This window comes from Chrysochloris asiatica, unplaced genomic scaffold, assembly GCF_000296735.1.
Source record: "Chrysochloris asiatica unplaced genomic scaffold, ChrAsi1.0 scaffold00028, whole genome shotgun sequence".
In the NCBI taxonomy this organism is placed as follows: domain Eukaryota; kingdom Metazoa; phylum Chordata; class Mammalia; order Afrosoricida; family Chrysochloridae; genus Chrysochloris; species Chrysochloris asiatica.
The window spans coordinates 11,568,730-11,585,432 of NW_006408546.1; the positions used below are offsets into that span (position 1 = coordinate 11,568,730).

The following is a 16,703-nucleotide window of genomic DNA, read 5'->3' on the forward strand; positions in this document are numbered from 1 at the left end:
GATAAATGGAGACAAGTTTGAAGATATCAAATTCTTTATTTTACTTCGATCCACAATCAACACTCAAGGAAGCAGCAGTCAAGAAAGCAAACAATGTGTTTCATTGGGGAAATCTGCTGCAAAAGAACGCTTTAAAGTGTTAAATGACAGAGATACTAATGTGAAGACAATGGTCTAAGGTGTGCCTAACTAAAACATTGTTTCATATATATGTGACAGGGAAAAAAATGAGACTTTTTCTGCTCCCACAAAGATTTAAAGCCTCAGAAATAGTAAACAAGATCACTATGAATCAGAACTGACTGGAGGACACTGTTGTTGTTGTGAGGTGCTGTCCAATTGATTCCATTCCATAGTGACCATATGCACAACAGAACAAAACACGGACCAGTCCTGCACTAATCTCACAATTGTTGTCATACTTGAGCCTATCACTGCTGCCACTGTGCTAATCCATGTAATTGGTGGTCTCTCTTTCACTGATGCTCCACTTTACCAAGCATGATGTCCTTCTCCAGGGATCGGTCCTGCCGAACAACATGTCCGAAGTATGAGTGACAAGTCTGGCCATCCTGATTTCTAAGGAGCATTCTGGTTGTACTTATTACAAAACAGATTATTTTGTTCTTCTGGCAGTTCATGATACTTTAATATTCTTCTCCAACACTATAACTCAAATGCATCAATTCTTCTAAGGTGTTCCTTATTTATTGTTCAACTTTCAAATGCATATGAGGCTGTTAAAAATACAATGGCTTGGGTCAGGTGCACCTTAGTCCTCAACTTGATATCTTTGCTCTTGAACACTTCAAAGATGTCTGATGTAGCATATTTGCTTAGTTCAATATGTTGTTTGAATTCTTGACTACTGCTTATATGAGTGTTGATGGATGATCTAAACAGATTGTAGTCTTTGACAACTTCAATCTTTTCTTCATTTATCATGATGTTATTTCTTGGTCCAGTGATGAGGATTTTTGTTTTCTTTACATTGAGGTGAAACATTTAGTGAAGACTGTGGTCTTTTATCTTCATCAGTAAGTATTTTAAGTCCTCTTCCATTTCAACAAGCAAGGCTCATCATATCACAGGCTGTTAATTAATCTTGCTCTAATCCTGATGCCATGCTCTTCTTCTTATAACCCAGCTTCTCAGATTATTGATCAGTGTACAGATTGAATAAGTATGATGAAAGAATACAACCCTGGCACACATCCTTTCTGATTTTAAATCATTCAGTGTTCCTTTGTTCTATTAAAATGACTATCTCCTTGTTACTAATGAGCACAATTAAGCGTTCCGGATTACTCATTTTCTGTAATGTTGTCCATAGCTAGTTATGATTCACACAGTCAAAATCCTTTGTGTAATCAGTAAACCACAGGTAAATATCTTTCTGGTATTCTCTGCTTTCAGCCAAGATCCATCTGACATCAGCAATGATGTGCCTCATTCCATGTGCTCCTGTGAATCTGGCTTGAATCTCTGGCAGTTCCCTGTAAGTGCACCGTCGTTGCAAGCCGTTTTTGCACTATCTTCAGCAAAATTTTACTTGCATGTGATATTAATGATATTATCCAATGATTTTTGCATTCTGTTGGGTCACCTTTCATTAGAATGGGCACGAATAGCAATTTCTTCCAATCAGTTGGCCAGGTAGTCTTCCAAATTTATTGGTATAGATGAGTGAGTGCCTCCAGTTCTGCATCAGTTTGTTGAAAGATTTCAATTTGTATTCCATCAATTCCTGGTGCCTTGTTCTTTGCCAGTGTCTTCAATGCACCTTGGACTTCTTCCTTCAGTATCATTGGCTCTTTATCATATGCTACCTCTTGAAATGTTTGAACATTAACCATTTCTTTTTGGTACAGTGACTGTATTCCTTCCATCTTCTTTCTTTTCTTTTCTTTTTTTTTTTTTCTGTGAAAGGAAGCTTTATTGTTTTCATTTGGTCCATGCTTGGGAGAAGAGGGGCTGCAGGGTGTTGACTATGTTACCTCTGTGTCTGGAGAGCAAGGTTCAGGCAGAAGGTCAGTGGAGAGCAGGGGAAGGCTGAAAGGCCCTTCACAGGTTGTGGGGCTCCACAGGCTCTTCCTAGTTGTGCTTGAGAGTGCACCTCTTGAAGAGGTATCTGCCCAGCCCTGCCTGGGGACTGGCCATCCTACAGAGGTTGGTCAAGTGGTGGTCCTTCTTCTTGATAATTTTCACCTCCTTGTCGAGGAAATGGTTCTCCAGAAAGTCATAGAGGTGGGTGTCTGTGTGAGTAGCACCCACAGCAAGCAGATACAGAAGAGACTGGTTCAGGTTCTTCTCCAGGGCCAGGGTGGCTTCCATGGCATCCAGGGTTCTTCCCCACTCATCTTGGGAGGGCTTCTGCAAGTCCTGAAAGAGTATGCGACTACCACACTGGTTTTCATTACCCTCATGTTTCTCCTTCGCCAACTCATGGAATAAGTGCCCTAAACCTTCCAAAGCCACATCACCGTGATCAAAATAGAAGCCCAGAGAGAGGCAGGTGTAAGAGGCCCACAGATGCAGATAAACCAGACGGGTGACACGGCCTCCTCCTCTTCAGCGGAATAATTCTGATGAATCTGAGAGCTCATGGTTGGTTGAAGATTTGGAGTTGATCATACATGCAAAAAAAAATGGTGTTTAGCTGGTCCTTGTAACAGGGAATGGTCAAGAGTTGGTCCCAGAGAAGAGATTACACCTAAAGAAGTTGTTAGAGGTGGTCCAAGGCTGCAGGTGGGAGAGTCCCCAGATCTGTTCTGTCCAAACACTGCTGAAGCAACACACAGATCCACGGGACCACAGTGCAAACTTCCTTCCACCTTCTTTTGATGCTTTCTGCATCATTCAATATTTTGTCCACAGAAACCATTACTGTTTCAATTTGAGGTATGAATTTTTTCTTCAGTTTGTTAGCTTGAAAAATACCGAGAGTGTTCTTCCTTATTGATTTCTAATTCCAGGTCTTGACAAATTTCATTATAATATTTTACCTTGTCTTATCAAGCTGCCTTTTGAAATTTTCTATTTATTCTTTTACTTCCTCATTTCTCCCATTTGTTTTAGCATCTCTATGTTGGAGAACAAGTTTTAGAGTCTCTTCTGACATTCATTTTGGTTTTTTCCTTCTTTATTGTCTTCTTAATGACCTTTTGCTTTATGCTTGTATGATTTTATTGATGTCATCCAGAACTCTTCTGGTCTTCAGTCATTAGTGTCTACTGCATCATATCTGTTCTTGAGATGATCTCTAAATTCAGGTGAGATATGTTCAACATCATAATTTGTCTCTCATGAACTTGTTTTCATTTTCTTCAACTTCAGCCTGAACCTGCATACAGGCAACTGATGGTCTGTTCCACAATCTAGCCTTAGCCTTGTTTTGGGTGATGATACGGAGCTTTCCACCATCTCTTTCCACAGATATAATCAATTTGATGCATTTATATTCCATCTGGTGAGGTCCATGTGTATAGTTGTCTAGGATATTGATGTTTATACATTTCGTTTCATTTTTCACAACTTCCAATTTTCCTAAACCATATTTTATACATTCTATGTTATAAACATTAATGGTTGTTTGCAGCTGTTTCTCCTCATTTTGAGTTATGCCCCATCATCAACTGTAGGTCCTTAAAGCTTTACTCTAGTCTCATCCTCACAGTTAACTATACTTTGAAGAGGCAGGTCTTCCCTAGTCATATTTTGAGTGCCTTCCAACCTGAGGTGCTCATTTTCCAGCACTATGTTTGACAATATTCTGGTGCAATTCATAATTATTCAGTATTCAATATTCTGGTGCTGACAGTGTTCCAATGCTATTCATAAGTTTTGTAGTGGCTAAATATTTGGAAGTAAACCATCTCTCCTTCTTCCTAGTGTGTCTTAGTCTGTAAATTTAGCTAAACCTGTCTACCATGGTGACCCTGCTGGTATTCAAAATACCAGTGGTATGGCTTCCAACATCACAGCAACACACAAGCCACCACAGCAAGACAAGCTGACAGACAAGTGGTGGTCAAGGGCACTAAATAACAAAAAATATACATAGGAAAGTTGGACAATGAATAAGGCAGACAATAGAAGAATTGATGTATTTGATTTATGGTGTTGGAGAAAATATAAAAAGTATCAATGACAGCCAGAAAAACAAACAAATCTGTGTTGGTAGACAAAGAGTCCTAGTGTTCCTTGGAACCCAGAATGGTGAAATTTCAGCTCTCATATCATATTTGGAACATATACCAATAAGGACCAGACTTCTGGTGTGCAATTATAGGATAAACACTGGAATACTAACTCCAAGATTGGCTGTTCAAACCCATGAGCTCCTCTTTGGAAACCCTATATAGGGTTGCTATGAGTTGGAACTGACCTGATGGCACTTAACAACAGCAACAACATCAGGAGAGACAGGCTCCTAGAGAGGCATATCATACTTGGTAAGGTGGAGGGTTGGCAAAAAATAGAGGAAGATTCCCAACAAAATGGACTGACACAGTGGAAGCAGCAGTGGGCTGAAATGTAACAACAGTTGTGAGGAGGGCGTAGGCCTGTTTCATTCTGTTGTGCACAGGGTCACTATGAGGAACCGACTGGAAGGCACCTAACAGCAACAACAAGGAGCATTTTGGCTGAACTTTTTCCAAGACAGACTGGTTTGTTCTTCTGGCAGTTCATGGTATTTTTAGTATTCTTCCCAATATCATAATTCAAGTACATTTATTCTTCTATTGTCTCCTTTATTCATTGTCCAACTTTCACATGCATGTGAGGTGACTGAAAATACCATGGCTTGTGTCAGGTCACCTTAGTTCTCAAATTGATATTTTTTTTTTTTTCTTTTAAGAGGTATTTTGCAGCAGATTTGCCTAATACAATACTTTATTTGATTTTTTGTTTGCTGTTTCCATAAGTGTTGCTTATGAATCCAAGCAAATGAAGTGCTTGACAACTTCTCTCCACTAGTCATAATGTTATTTATTGGCACTGTTGTGAGGAATTTTGTTTTCTTTACATTGAGGATAACCCATACTGAAAGCTGTAGTCTTTGATCTTCATCAGTATGTATTTCAAGTACTCTGCTTCCAGCAAGGGAGATTGTGTCTCCTGCATATTTTCGGTTGTTAATGAGTCTCCTTCTAATCTTGATGTCACTTTCTTCTTCATATAATCCAGCTTCTTGGATTATTTGCTCAGTATGCTAGTAAGGTAGGGTCTTTAAAGAGCCATAGGACTCAGGACTGAGGATGAGTTAGGTAGCCCTTGGACAAAATACATGGGAAAGGAAGTTACAGAGTGAAGGAAGACTAAGCAAAGGAGAAGGGAAGCCAATGAGACAGGTAAGTGGGGAACAAACAGGGTCAAATTTAGTTGCCAACCAGAAAAGGGGTTCAAGAAAGGGCTAAAAGGGTGGGAAACCCCATCAGAAGGGCAAGCAGTCAGACTATATGCTTGTGAGAACTGGATGGTGCCTGGTTAGAGAACAGATGATGGAACATAAACTTCTGTCCTAAGTGACCCCCAATGTGAAACCATAGCTTAGGGAAAAACTGAATGGAAAGACCTTTCCAGGGAATGGACAAAGTCAAGGGGCAGCAGACACAGAGATGCATCCCAGGATCTTGAGTTCACCTTCTGGTTCATTTACTTGACTTGTCCTCAAAGATCTTTGATTGCTTGCAGGATGCTCTAGGCTTCTCTCTGGGAAGATAGTCCTGAAGGTATCTGTAGCCATTAATCTCTCTTCCAGGCTTTTTACTGCATGAGCATATAGGTTCTATGCTCCAAGTTCTTAATGTCCTACCTCATCTACTTTTCCTGCTTAGGTCTAGGACTCAAGTCCTCATGACTTACTCCACCCTCCTACCACTGCAGCCCACTTGTTATTTTCTGTACATGCTCTGGTGGTCCCAGACTCCAGTCCTTTGCATGAGTAATTTCCAATTCTTAAGTGGTATCTGTTTGTCTGCCTTTTTCTGATAAAGCCTTTGTATCCTCCAAGCCCAGCTCAAATCCTAAATTATCTTCAAAATCTTCCTAAATCCCTCTCATTCTGTATATTTGTCCCTCTGTTATGATGAAAATTCACATCTTCCATGAATGAGTATTAAATATGATTGTCAGTCTTCCTCACTAATCTGGGAGTTGTTGATAGGGCTGGAGGCTTATTTGGCTTGTCTTTGATCCCCCACAGCATCTAACACAGAGCTATTGCCTATATCAAGTCTCCATTTGGTTGTTTTCTGAAGAGACATATGTGTTAAGTTCATTGTGTATCCAGGGTACTGAGGAGGGGCTATATGAGAGCTACAGATACAGAAATATAGCTGTCCAAAGCCAGGAAACATGTACATAAACCCAGACACCAGTACAAAGGATAAAAATAAGAGAGAGAAATGAGTCAGTCTATTAATGAGGAATTCTGAGAAACAACCAATAAGGATAGAAGGAGAAGGGATGAACAGAAGAGGGAAAAGGAAAAGAGAATGCCTTCTTGCAAACTTCTCCTCTGTGGTTGGCCTGGCAAGACATGGAGGTCTGGTCTTACCATTAACAAGACATAGAAAAAGCAGAAAGAGCCTCTAGCTGCTGATGACAAGGTGAAGGTGACTACAGGACAAACCCTGGCACCCACCAAGGCCCCTTCCCTTCCACGCAAGCTCTGACTGCTGCAGCTTGACTCTCCTAATGGGGAATTTAATGAGACTTTCAGTAAATGGATCCTGAATTCTCTCTCTACCCCAAGTAATTATAAAGCTCAGCAATTTTTTTCCCCTAACTTGCTGCTGATTTTCTAATTACTCTTGCTCCAAATAGGACAGTTAGCATTAAAATGAAACCATGCTGGGGTTGTGGGTTCACTCACATCTGCTTTGCTTATTTCCTTAATTTGACAGCATGGCTTTATGGACAGAGAGCATCAGGTGATTCACAGATTTTATGAGACCTGCACCCCAAAACACAGGATACTCTCACTGGCATCAATGTAAAACTCCCTTGTAAAAAAAATCTGGTCAAGACATACCCACTAAATAGAGTCTCTTAGGAGGGTTACAACAACCTTCTTTGAGAAAGGATCCAGAGAGAGAATTTTCCTTTACTTCTTCCCAAGTATGGAAGGAGAAAGACCCTAACAACTTGAGATAAATTTCTGAACATGAGGTAGATTCCTTTCATAAAAGGGAATACAGTAAATCTGGGATGAAGGTATAGAGGATGGTAAGTGGAGAAAGGAAAAGAAATTCAGCTAAACGGAATAAATTGGCAGCAGCCATGGAGCAGAGATGGTTTTAAAAGATGCCTGAGTTGTTGCAGACAATGTTAGCATTTCTGTGTGAACATATTTAGCAACATCTCACAGACAAGTCCTCACCTTCAAGTTAAATTCCCCCAAAGTTAGCTTCTTTCACCTGAGAAATAGGTATTTTCTTCTTACAATTGCAAAATTCCATGACCTCATTTGAGGTAGCAAGATAAACTTTCTGAGGAGATGTGACTAAAGGAACCAGCAACATTTAATCAGAAAGGAATCCTCACTGTAAATTTCTCAGTCCACACACCCAATTTTTAAAAATCTTGTGACAAGTCAAACTCATTGCTTTTTGCTTTCATCTAATTGGAAACCATGGAATTACTACTCACTGGATGCTGAATGAAACAGTGCTTAAAGACACATTTCCTTATCTCTGTCTTCTCACATTTTCATTTGCCCTCATTGACCACGTAAGATTCAGTTTGGAAACAGGAAGAGTCTCAAGGTTCCTATAGCAAAGTGAGAAGTACCTTAGATTCTATTCCCCATCCCTGTATTCATGGATTACTGGTTTGTTTTCTTTGTGTTCTTTCCACATTCTGCACCTTTTTTGGAGAGAAAATGAGTACCTAATTTAGATTCTAGAGGTGTGGGGAAATGAATGTGGACTTGAGGTTCAAATAGACTTGGGTTCAAAACCTGACAGTACTTTTTACTAGCTGTGGGTCCTTGGTAATGTTATTTTCTCTTGGACTCTTTTTCCTGCCCTGTAAGCCTGTTGTTGTTGTTAAGTACCGTGGAGTTGGTTCCAACTCATAACCCTGCACAGGGTTTCCGAGGCTGTAAATCTTTACAGGAGTAGAACGCCTCATCTTTCTCCTGCAGAACCGCTGGTAGTTTTGAACTGCTGACCTTGAGGTTGGCAGCCCGACTTGCAACCACTACACTACCAGAGCCCTGTAAGCCTAGAACACATTCATCTTCAGTGTGATCATGAGTTTGTTGACATACAGATCACGGTATATAATCGGTATTCAGTGAATATCAGTTCCCTTCTCCTGGAGAGAATGTTAACATAATTCAATCAGCATTTCTTCAGAACCTCATCTGAATGGCATTGGGTAGCACAGCAGCAGTCTTCATAAGGCTGTGGCCCCATGTTTATACAGAGACATCCTCACTCTTATGCTAGAACCACCTCTGTTCCTTTCTCTTCCACACCCCTCAAAGTTCTCCATGAAAGTGCAGGACCAAGCTGGTATAGCTGGAGGGCTCAGTTCATCTTGTTTTCATACCATCTGGCCTATGACCCATCATTAGTCCTTTAATACCTCTTATATAAAGAAATTTCTTGTGTTTGCCTAAGGAATATGGTTCCCTAATGAATGTCAAATAACAATAAAGCTTAAGTGTCTTCATCAGACACTTGAGCAGGCATCTGTCCTCCCAGCAGTAAAATATGCTTGTGACACTGGAAACAGCAAAGGAATTTGAAACTGGGTTTAATTCAATTAGAGAGAGAGAGAGAACTGTGAATCATTTTAGTCACTGACTCAGAGAAAAAGCCCTTGTGGGGCTACAACTAAGCTTTGGTTGCTCTTGACATAGTCTTCCCCATGGAAGGAGGGAAAAAAAAAAAAAAAAATCTGCCTTAGATAGCCAGGTGTCTGAAGGGAAGACTGCTGGACCTCATCACGTTATCAGAGCATCATAAGGCGGGAGCCTATAGAAACACAGTCTCCGCTGCAGTCTTAGCCTCAGGCTCTGTGGATATCTCCTATTTGGGAAGCTAAATGAATATTCAGTAGCTTCAATGCCAGAGCAGCTTATCTTAATGGTCAAGAGGGTTAAAGTCACAAACAGAAAAAGGAATCTCCAGGTAGCAGTTACCTCTAATAAATGAGTTCAGATGTCCAGCAGATAAATCATACCCCAAAGACCCTGAAAGAACAGGCAGATGAGATCCTGAAACTGTCCTCAAGTCTAAGTTAACATAGAGGAAAAAAGGCATCATGGTGTTGATTTGTAACCTGACAGTGCCAGGTTCAAACCCTGCTACAACTCAGCTTTTTGAGTAGGGGAGAACCAATTTGAGTCTCTGTTTCCTTAAATTAGGGAGAAGTGGTAGAGGATTTAATACGTTTTTCTTAGTTTTGATTGGAAGATTAGAGATAAGGTAAATGTATTTGTTGTGAGTTAGTTCAAAGAAATAGAACCAATAGGAGATACATGTGTACAGCTAATATGTTCAGACTCCATAGGTCAAACAGCAGGTTGAAACCTCTGGCTGTCTTAAGTCCCAAATCCATAAGCCAGGTAGGCTGAAGACTCCAACAGGATATCTGTGTAACAGTCTTTGAGAAGAATCCTTATCCCTCAGGAAACATCAGTATTTTTTTCTCATAAGGTCTTCAGCTGATTTGATAATGTCTATTATGGACCATAAACTACTTTATGTAAAGTCAACTGAATGTAAATGTTGTTGTTGTTGTTAAGTGCTGTTGAGTCAATTCCGACACATAGCAACCCTGAATAGGGTTTCCTAGGAGCCTTTTGTGAGCTTGAACCACCGACCTTGAGGTTCAAATGACTTTGTAGTCTGATGCATTAGCCCACAGTGTCACACCAGGACTCCCGAATGTAAATGTTAGCCATATTTAAATATCTTCATAGCAACATCTGAACTAGTGCTTCACCTAGCCAAGCTGACACATAAAACTATCACAGTCTACAAACTGTCCAGAACTTATCTAGTGCTCAATGATCATTGAAAAGTAAAATGAAAGAAAAGAAAAAAAAACAAAAAAAAAAACAACAGAAGGATAGGGCATTATGATAGTTCTAAGGAGCTCTGGTAGCGTAGTAGTTACGACTCGGGCTGCGAACCTTAAGGTCAGCGGTTCGAAACTACCAGCCGCTCCGCGGGAGAAAGATAAGGCTTTCTACTCCCGTAAAGATTTACACCCTCGGAAACCCTGTACAGGGTCGCTATGGGTCGGAACTGACTCGACGGCACTTAACAACAACAAAGAGAAAGGTGGATTCTTAAAAAAAAAAAAAAAAAAAAAGCCTGGTGAATTTAATGATTACACCTCTCAAGAATTATTATTTAGGCAATGGTCACTAGTCAGCTCAGCAGGAACATCAAAAGTAACTGAAATTCAACAAACAATTCCTATTTTGATGGGGTCACTAGACTCAGGGAAATAAAATAAATGCAATATACCTTGCTTTCTTCAGGAACTCTGAAAAGGACACCCTAACTAAACTCATAGGGCAGTGGTGGTTGGGTTCAGTGGTAGAATTCTCACCTTCCATGCAAATTCAGTTTCCAGCCAATACACTTAAAGCACAGCAACTACCCATATGTCAGAGGAGACGTGTGTTGTTATGATGCTAAACTGGTTTCAACAGAGCTTCCAAACTAAGATAGATTAGGAAGAATGGCCTAGTGATCTACTTCAGAAAATCAGTCAATGAAAACTCTCTCTATAGATCACAATACTCTGAGTCCATTGTTCATGGAGTCGTCAGGCATCAGGAGTCAGTTAAATGGCAGCTAACAACAACAACTAAACTTGTAGAACATATGAAGAAGTGAGGGCTGGATAATAGCATGTGGGTAGAAACCATCCCAAAGACAAATCCATTTCACCATGGAGGAAGGACTTCACAGATCAGCCATAAGGGTCCTCCACTGTGCTTGATATCAGTTTTCCACCAAATGACTCTTATGAAGACAGACGTGGGCATATTTATTACATTAGTTGATTGCACAAAGCTAGGTGTGATAAGTGATAATCAGATGATAGAATTAAGATGCTTAAATGTTTCAATAACCTTCAAATGTGAACTCAAAGAAACAAGCAGACAAGTAACCAAAGTAATCATGCAATTCTTCACTTCAGAAAAAATACTTAGAGGTGGGACCCTTTTGTTAAATGTCTATACTGGAAACCTAAGGTAAAAGTAGAAAGTTTGAAGACAGGAGGCAAAAAATTTTAAAACAACTATTAATCCAGGCCATCTTGTAGAAGCCAGATTCCAGATGCAGAGGTCACCCGGTGTCGGGGGGAATTGATGGCTTCACATGAAGAGGTAACTTGTAACTTTCACGCTTGTTGTTGCTAAGTGCTGTTGAATCAGTCTTGACTCATAGTGACCCTGCATAGGAGACCTGGTGTAATGCTGTAGGATAAGCACTGGACTGTTGAGGTTGATGATTCAAACCCACCAGTTGCTCCACAAAAACGCTATACAGAGTTGCTATAAGTCTGAGATGACTTAGTGGCACTTAACAACAACATATAGTTTTCAAATCTATAAATCTTTGCAGGAAAAACCTCATTGTTCTCCCAGGGAGCAGATGGTGGGCTCAAACCACCGACCTCGTGGTTTGCAGTCCAGTGTTTATCCTAGACAGCCACCACACTCCCATCTCTCGTGTTTAGTTCCAGGTATTTTAAAGCTTTTAGTGGTCCTCTGAATTTAGATTCTGCTGTTTCAAACAAGACAACACCTCTACCAAACTGGAGCTAACATTGAGGGTCAGCTGAGCCCTGTTCCCCTTCCAATTTCAGGCTACCTTCTTTGTAGAAAGGGCTTTATATTCACTCCTTTACATGACAAATTTACTCCACTTCTGCTAATAAGAGGAAATAAAGTATACTTGGAGTTCAGCTAGCATAAGAATCCCCCGTGATGGTCTCTCTCCTGCGCATCTTCTTCTCATCAAATCCACTTCTCATGCTTATTAAACTTCTCACTTCTGAAGCCATATTGGCAAAATAGCTAAAGCACATCAGTTCTTTTTAACTCTGTTCCCAACTTTCTGTTACTTTAAATCCTAGAATTTATTAGACAGTTGCTGCTAATTCTTAAGTGGACTGAATCCTGTTCTCCAAAGAACATTTGATATCTTCTTAAATGTGATCCACAGATTTTTCAATGCTGATTTTTATTTTTTTATTTTTGGAAATAGATCACCAGGTCTTCTTTTGACTCATCTCTGGGTAGACTCGAACCACCAGTTTAGCACTTAACTATTTGCACTACTCTACAGAGCACTGATATACAATTAAATGGAATTAAACACATTTGGAGCAAATAGCTTCTCACTTCCATCCTAACACTGTAGAGATAACCAAAGCCTCCCCATTGCCTGTTAAGCTTCCCATTTATGGAAAAGGTTCCTCTTGCCATCCAGCCTTTTCCTACCTGGGCTGGTTCCATGCGGGAGCACAGAGAATTAGGGAATTGTGCAGGGAACTTTTATGATATAAAAATGCAGACAGAGATAGATTTAAAGCAACTCTCCTTCATGTTTTATTTGACTCCAAACCACAACAGCATGGATGGTTTTTAGAGATTATCAGCAGAGTATGTGAAGATAATTTTATTTATTTTTACAGAAATAAAAAGATTTTCAAGCAATGCTACCAGTGTTTGAGTTAGCTCAGGCTAAACAAGCAAACAAAAATCAAACCTGTTACCGTCAAGTTGATTCTGACTCACAGAGATCCTACAGAACAGTAATCTGTCCTATAAACAGTAATCTTTGCAGAAGCAAACTGCCACAGCTTTCTGCCAGGGAGTGATTGGTGGGTTTGAACCACCAATCTTCCAGCTAGCAGCTGAGCGCTTCACCCCTACACCACCCAGGATCCTTCCAGTCAATGCTAGTCACTCAAAATATTGCTTAGAAACTGTCACATACTCTAGCTTATTTGACTCTTATTTATCCTCCGAGAATCAAATAATGAAAACCATTAGAATCTTTGGAAGTCAGCTAAAAATAAATGAGATGGGGACCTTCACAATAAGATTTTTGCCTGACACCCAGTCCCATGTTCTTTCCACTCTTAATTCTTCAGGAATTCATTTCAGACTATCTTTTTGGTATTATACTAGTATAATTTCATTTAAATTGTCATTTAAATAAAGGGTTTTTTTATATGGTGAGTAAGAGTTTGTTATACAAAGCACTTTTAGGATTTTAGACCTAAAAGTGTTTAAAGAACACTTATGCATATATCTATTTGCATTCAAAGCTTGCCTATTTGCTTTTGTTATTTTTCTTGAGAGACTTGAGGGTCTCCAAAAGTAACTGCTGACCCCTTAGCCCAGGCTCCCCTTTTCACTATGCCAGTCTTCATTACTGAGAACGGATATTAATGGAAACACTAGGATCTTTACACCCATTTCAGTAGCGTGGCTTTTCTCTGAAATCTGCATGAATCCAATTCTAAGTGTCCAATATCCATGTTCATCATCCTGCTCTCTTTTCTCTTCTCTCTGCCAGGTACAGAAATTAGCTTTTTGTGTCCTAAGCATGAGAAAGCCAATACATGAGGGAAGATTAGATTTTGTGAGGCTTAGGGCATGTCTATGAGAGAAGAGCAGTGACTCAGAGCTCAGAAAAGAGATTGAGGTTGGATATATCGTCCATATGTGGTAGTGAAAGTTGTAGACATGGGTGAGATGAATAGGGATAAGGGAGAGAAGAGTCAAAAGGGAATCCTGAGTACACCAACTTTTAATAGCCAAACAGTATTGTTAAGTGTCATCGAGTCGGTTCTCACTCATAACAACTCTGTATTGGGTTTCCAAGAGTGGCTAGTGAGTTTGAACATCTGGTCTTGCAGCTAGCACAGTTAGAATAGTTGTTTATAAGGGAGAATGAAAAGGGACCACCACAAAAGGAGGAAGATGAAGAGAAATTTGATATATCATAGAAGTTGGAAACAAAAGTACGGTCAACATCATCCATCACAAGTTGCAGGTGAAGTAAGATAAAGATCCACAAGGTCCATTATGTTTAATATCCTGGAGAAAATTTAAAAAGTGGTTTCCAGCCAAGAGAGGGAAAAAAGACACATTGCAACTGGTTGATGAGCATATGGGAAACAAGGAAATGCATATAGAAAGTTTAGATTCCTCTTTCTAAAATCTTAGATAGAATATAAGAAAAGCTGAAGCAGAAAGTAGAATTTAAGGTGTTATTTTTTAAAATTAATTAATTTTTCTCCAATGACTTAGGCTGCAAATCTTACTTTGGAACAATTAAAATAAAATTTCTCCTTTAGTTTCTTTCATCTTTCTTTTCCTTCTTTCTGTTTCCATACATCTGCACCCTAACAACTCAATCCTTTCAACCACAATTTCAATCAGTCATGGACCTGCTTCATTTCTTAGGAATAATACTTCAGGTAGGAGGCAGAGGATGACACTAGGAAGAAACCAAGAGTTAAAGGCAACAGAAGAAAATACTCTTACATACATAATCCTGCATTAACAGTGATCTATGAGTAGATGTGTGGCTAGACATGCAGGCTAAATAGGTGTGGAAGGAAGGATGTGAACATACCTAAATACATATAGGTTTGACAGAGGATAGGTGTACGTGGGTATTTATTTACCTTTGCTGCAAATCTATCCATTAATGTAGTGGAGCATACACGGGGCAAAGTTATAAACGTCTTCTTAGATATACACAAACACCTTGAGGGGATGTATTGCTGGCCATACATCTCAGGACCATAGTCTCAAGGGGCCAAAGGTGAGCTGGCAAAGCATACTCCGCAAAGCCAATGTTCTACATCCTATTGTGGTGAGAAGTGACTGGAGTCTTAAAAGCAACCATCTAAGGTGCCACTACTGATGTCTCCCTGTCTGGAAGAAAGAAGAGTGATTAAAATCGAAGTCACGTAGAAACAATTATTCCAGTGGACTAATGGATCACTTAAATATCAGTCTCTATGATCCTGAGACTTGAAGAACTAGATGGTACCTGGCTAGCACTACTAGTCTGATACAGGTAAAAAAAGAGCAGGCTTACTGGTTGGATAGAGAATGGCGGAACCCCTGAGACTATGGCTTTTAATCATCCTTCAGGCTTGGAACTACTCTCATTCACAGCTCAACTTTTAGCCAAATAACAGGTCTATATGAGGACCCTATTGTTGTTGTTATTGTTAAGTGCTGTCTAGTTAGGTCTGACTCATAACAACCCTGTGTAGGATTTCTGAGGAACAGCTGGTAAGTTTGAACCGCCAACCTTGCAGTTCAAACCGACCTTGCAGTCCAGTGCTTATCCTATGGCATCACACCAGGACTCTATATCTATCCATATAGGACTCTATAGAATGCAGAAATTATCCAATAATATCATTAATATCACATGCAAGTATAATTTTTGCTGAAGGTAATTCAAAACGATTGCAGCAATTTCAACAGGTAGCTTCCAGAAATTCAAGCTGGATTCCAAAGAGGACATGGAAACAGGGATATCCTTGCTGAAAGTAGAGAATATCAGAAAGATGTCTACTTATGTTTTGCTTACTACGCAAAAACTTTTGATTTTATGAATCATAATAATCTATGGAAAACATTACAAAGAATGGAAATTCTATAACACTTCATTGTGCTCATGCAGAACCTGTACATAGAGGCAGTTGTTTGAGCAGAACAAGGGGATACTTCGTGATTTAATATCAGGAAAGTTGTGCATCAGGGTTGTAACCTTTCATTATATTTATTCAATCTGTATGTTGAGCAAATAATATGAGAAACTGGACTCTATGGAGAAGAACATGGCATCAGGATTGGAGAAAGGCTGATTAACAACTTGTGATAGGCAGATAACACCACTTTGTTTGCTAAAAGTGAAGAGGATTTGAGGCATTTGCTGATGAAGATGAAGGAATAGAGTCTCAAAAACTGAGTACACCTCAATATAAAGCAAACAAAAAGCCTTGCAAATGGACCAACAAGCAACATCATGAAAAAGGGAGACAATATTTAAATTATCAAGGATCTCATCTTACTTGAATCCACAATCAAAGTTCAGTAGTCAAGAAATAAAATAATGTATTGCCTTGTTCTGCTACAAAAGACCTCTTTAAAGTGTTAAAGAACAAGATGTCACTTTGAAGAGCAAGGTGCACATGACCAAAGTCATGGTGTCTCACATGTGCGTGGACAATGAAAAAAGAAGAACTGAGAAAAACTGATGCATTTGATTATAGTTTTGGCAAAGGATATACTGCCAGAAGAACAAACAAATTGTCATGGAAAAAGTACAGTCAGAATGTTCTTTGGAAGCAAAGATGGTGAGACTTGTTTTACATACTTTGGACAAGTTGTCAGGAGGGACCAGTCCCTGGAGAAGACATCGTAGTTGGTGGAGATTTAGCAAAAAAGAGAAAGACCTCCAACATGACAGACTGACACTGTGACTGCAACAATGGAGTCAAACATAACAAATGTTTCCTTCTAGTGTGCATAGGGTCACTATGTTAGATGCCCACTCAATGGCATCTAACAACAGCAAGGGGAACAATAACAGAGGTATGCTACACACACCTTAGAATAAGCAACCATTTGAAATTTAAAAGGCAGCATTTACCCAAGGACAAAGTTCAGAAAGGTTAGAAAA

The 16,703-nt window shown here is 39.6% G+C and overlaps 1 protein-coding gene across 1 annotated transcript; it reads right to left on the bottom strand.

Moving 5' to 3' along the window:
* Positions 1 to 2,094: 2,094 nt before the first annotated feature.
* Positions 2,095 to 2,606, bottom strand: LOC102839910 (ferritin light chain-like). The gene is made up of 2 exons (XM_006846643.1): positions 2,484 to 2,606; positions 2,095 to 2,382 (listed from the first exon to the last, which is right to left on the bottom strand). Exons 1-2 carry the CDS (start codon positions 2,604 to 2,606, stop codon positions 2,095 to 2,097), a joined length of 411 nt encoding a protein of 136 aa, XP_006846706.1.
* Positions 2,607 to 16,703: the final 14,097 nt, after the last annotated feature.

Bases quoted from the DNA above. Each gene is read 5' to 3' on its own strand.
- LOC102839910 (XM_006846643.1), bottom strand. From the start codon at position 2,606: ATGAGCTCTCAGATTCATCAGAATTATTCCGCTGAAGAGGAGGAGGCC. The intron at 2,383-2,483 runs GTGATGTGGCTT...ATACTCTTTCAG, and splicing joins GGGCTTCTATTTTGATCACG to GACTTGCAGAAGCCCTCCCA.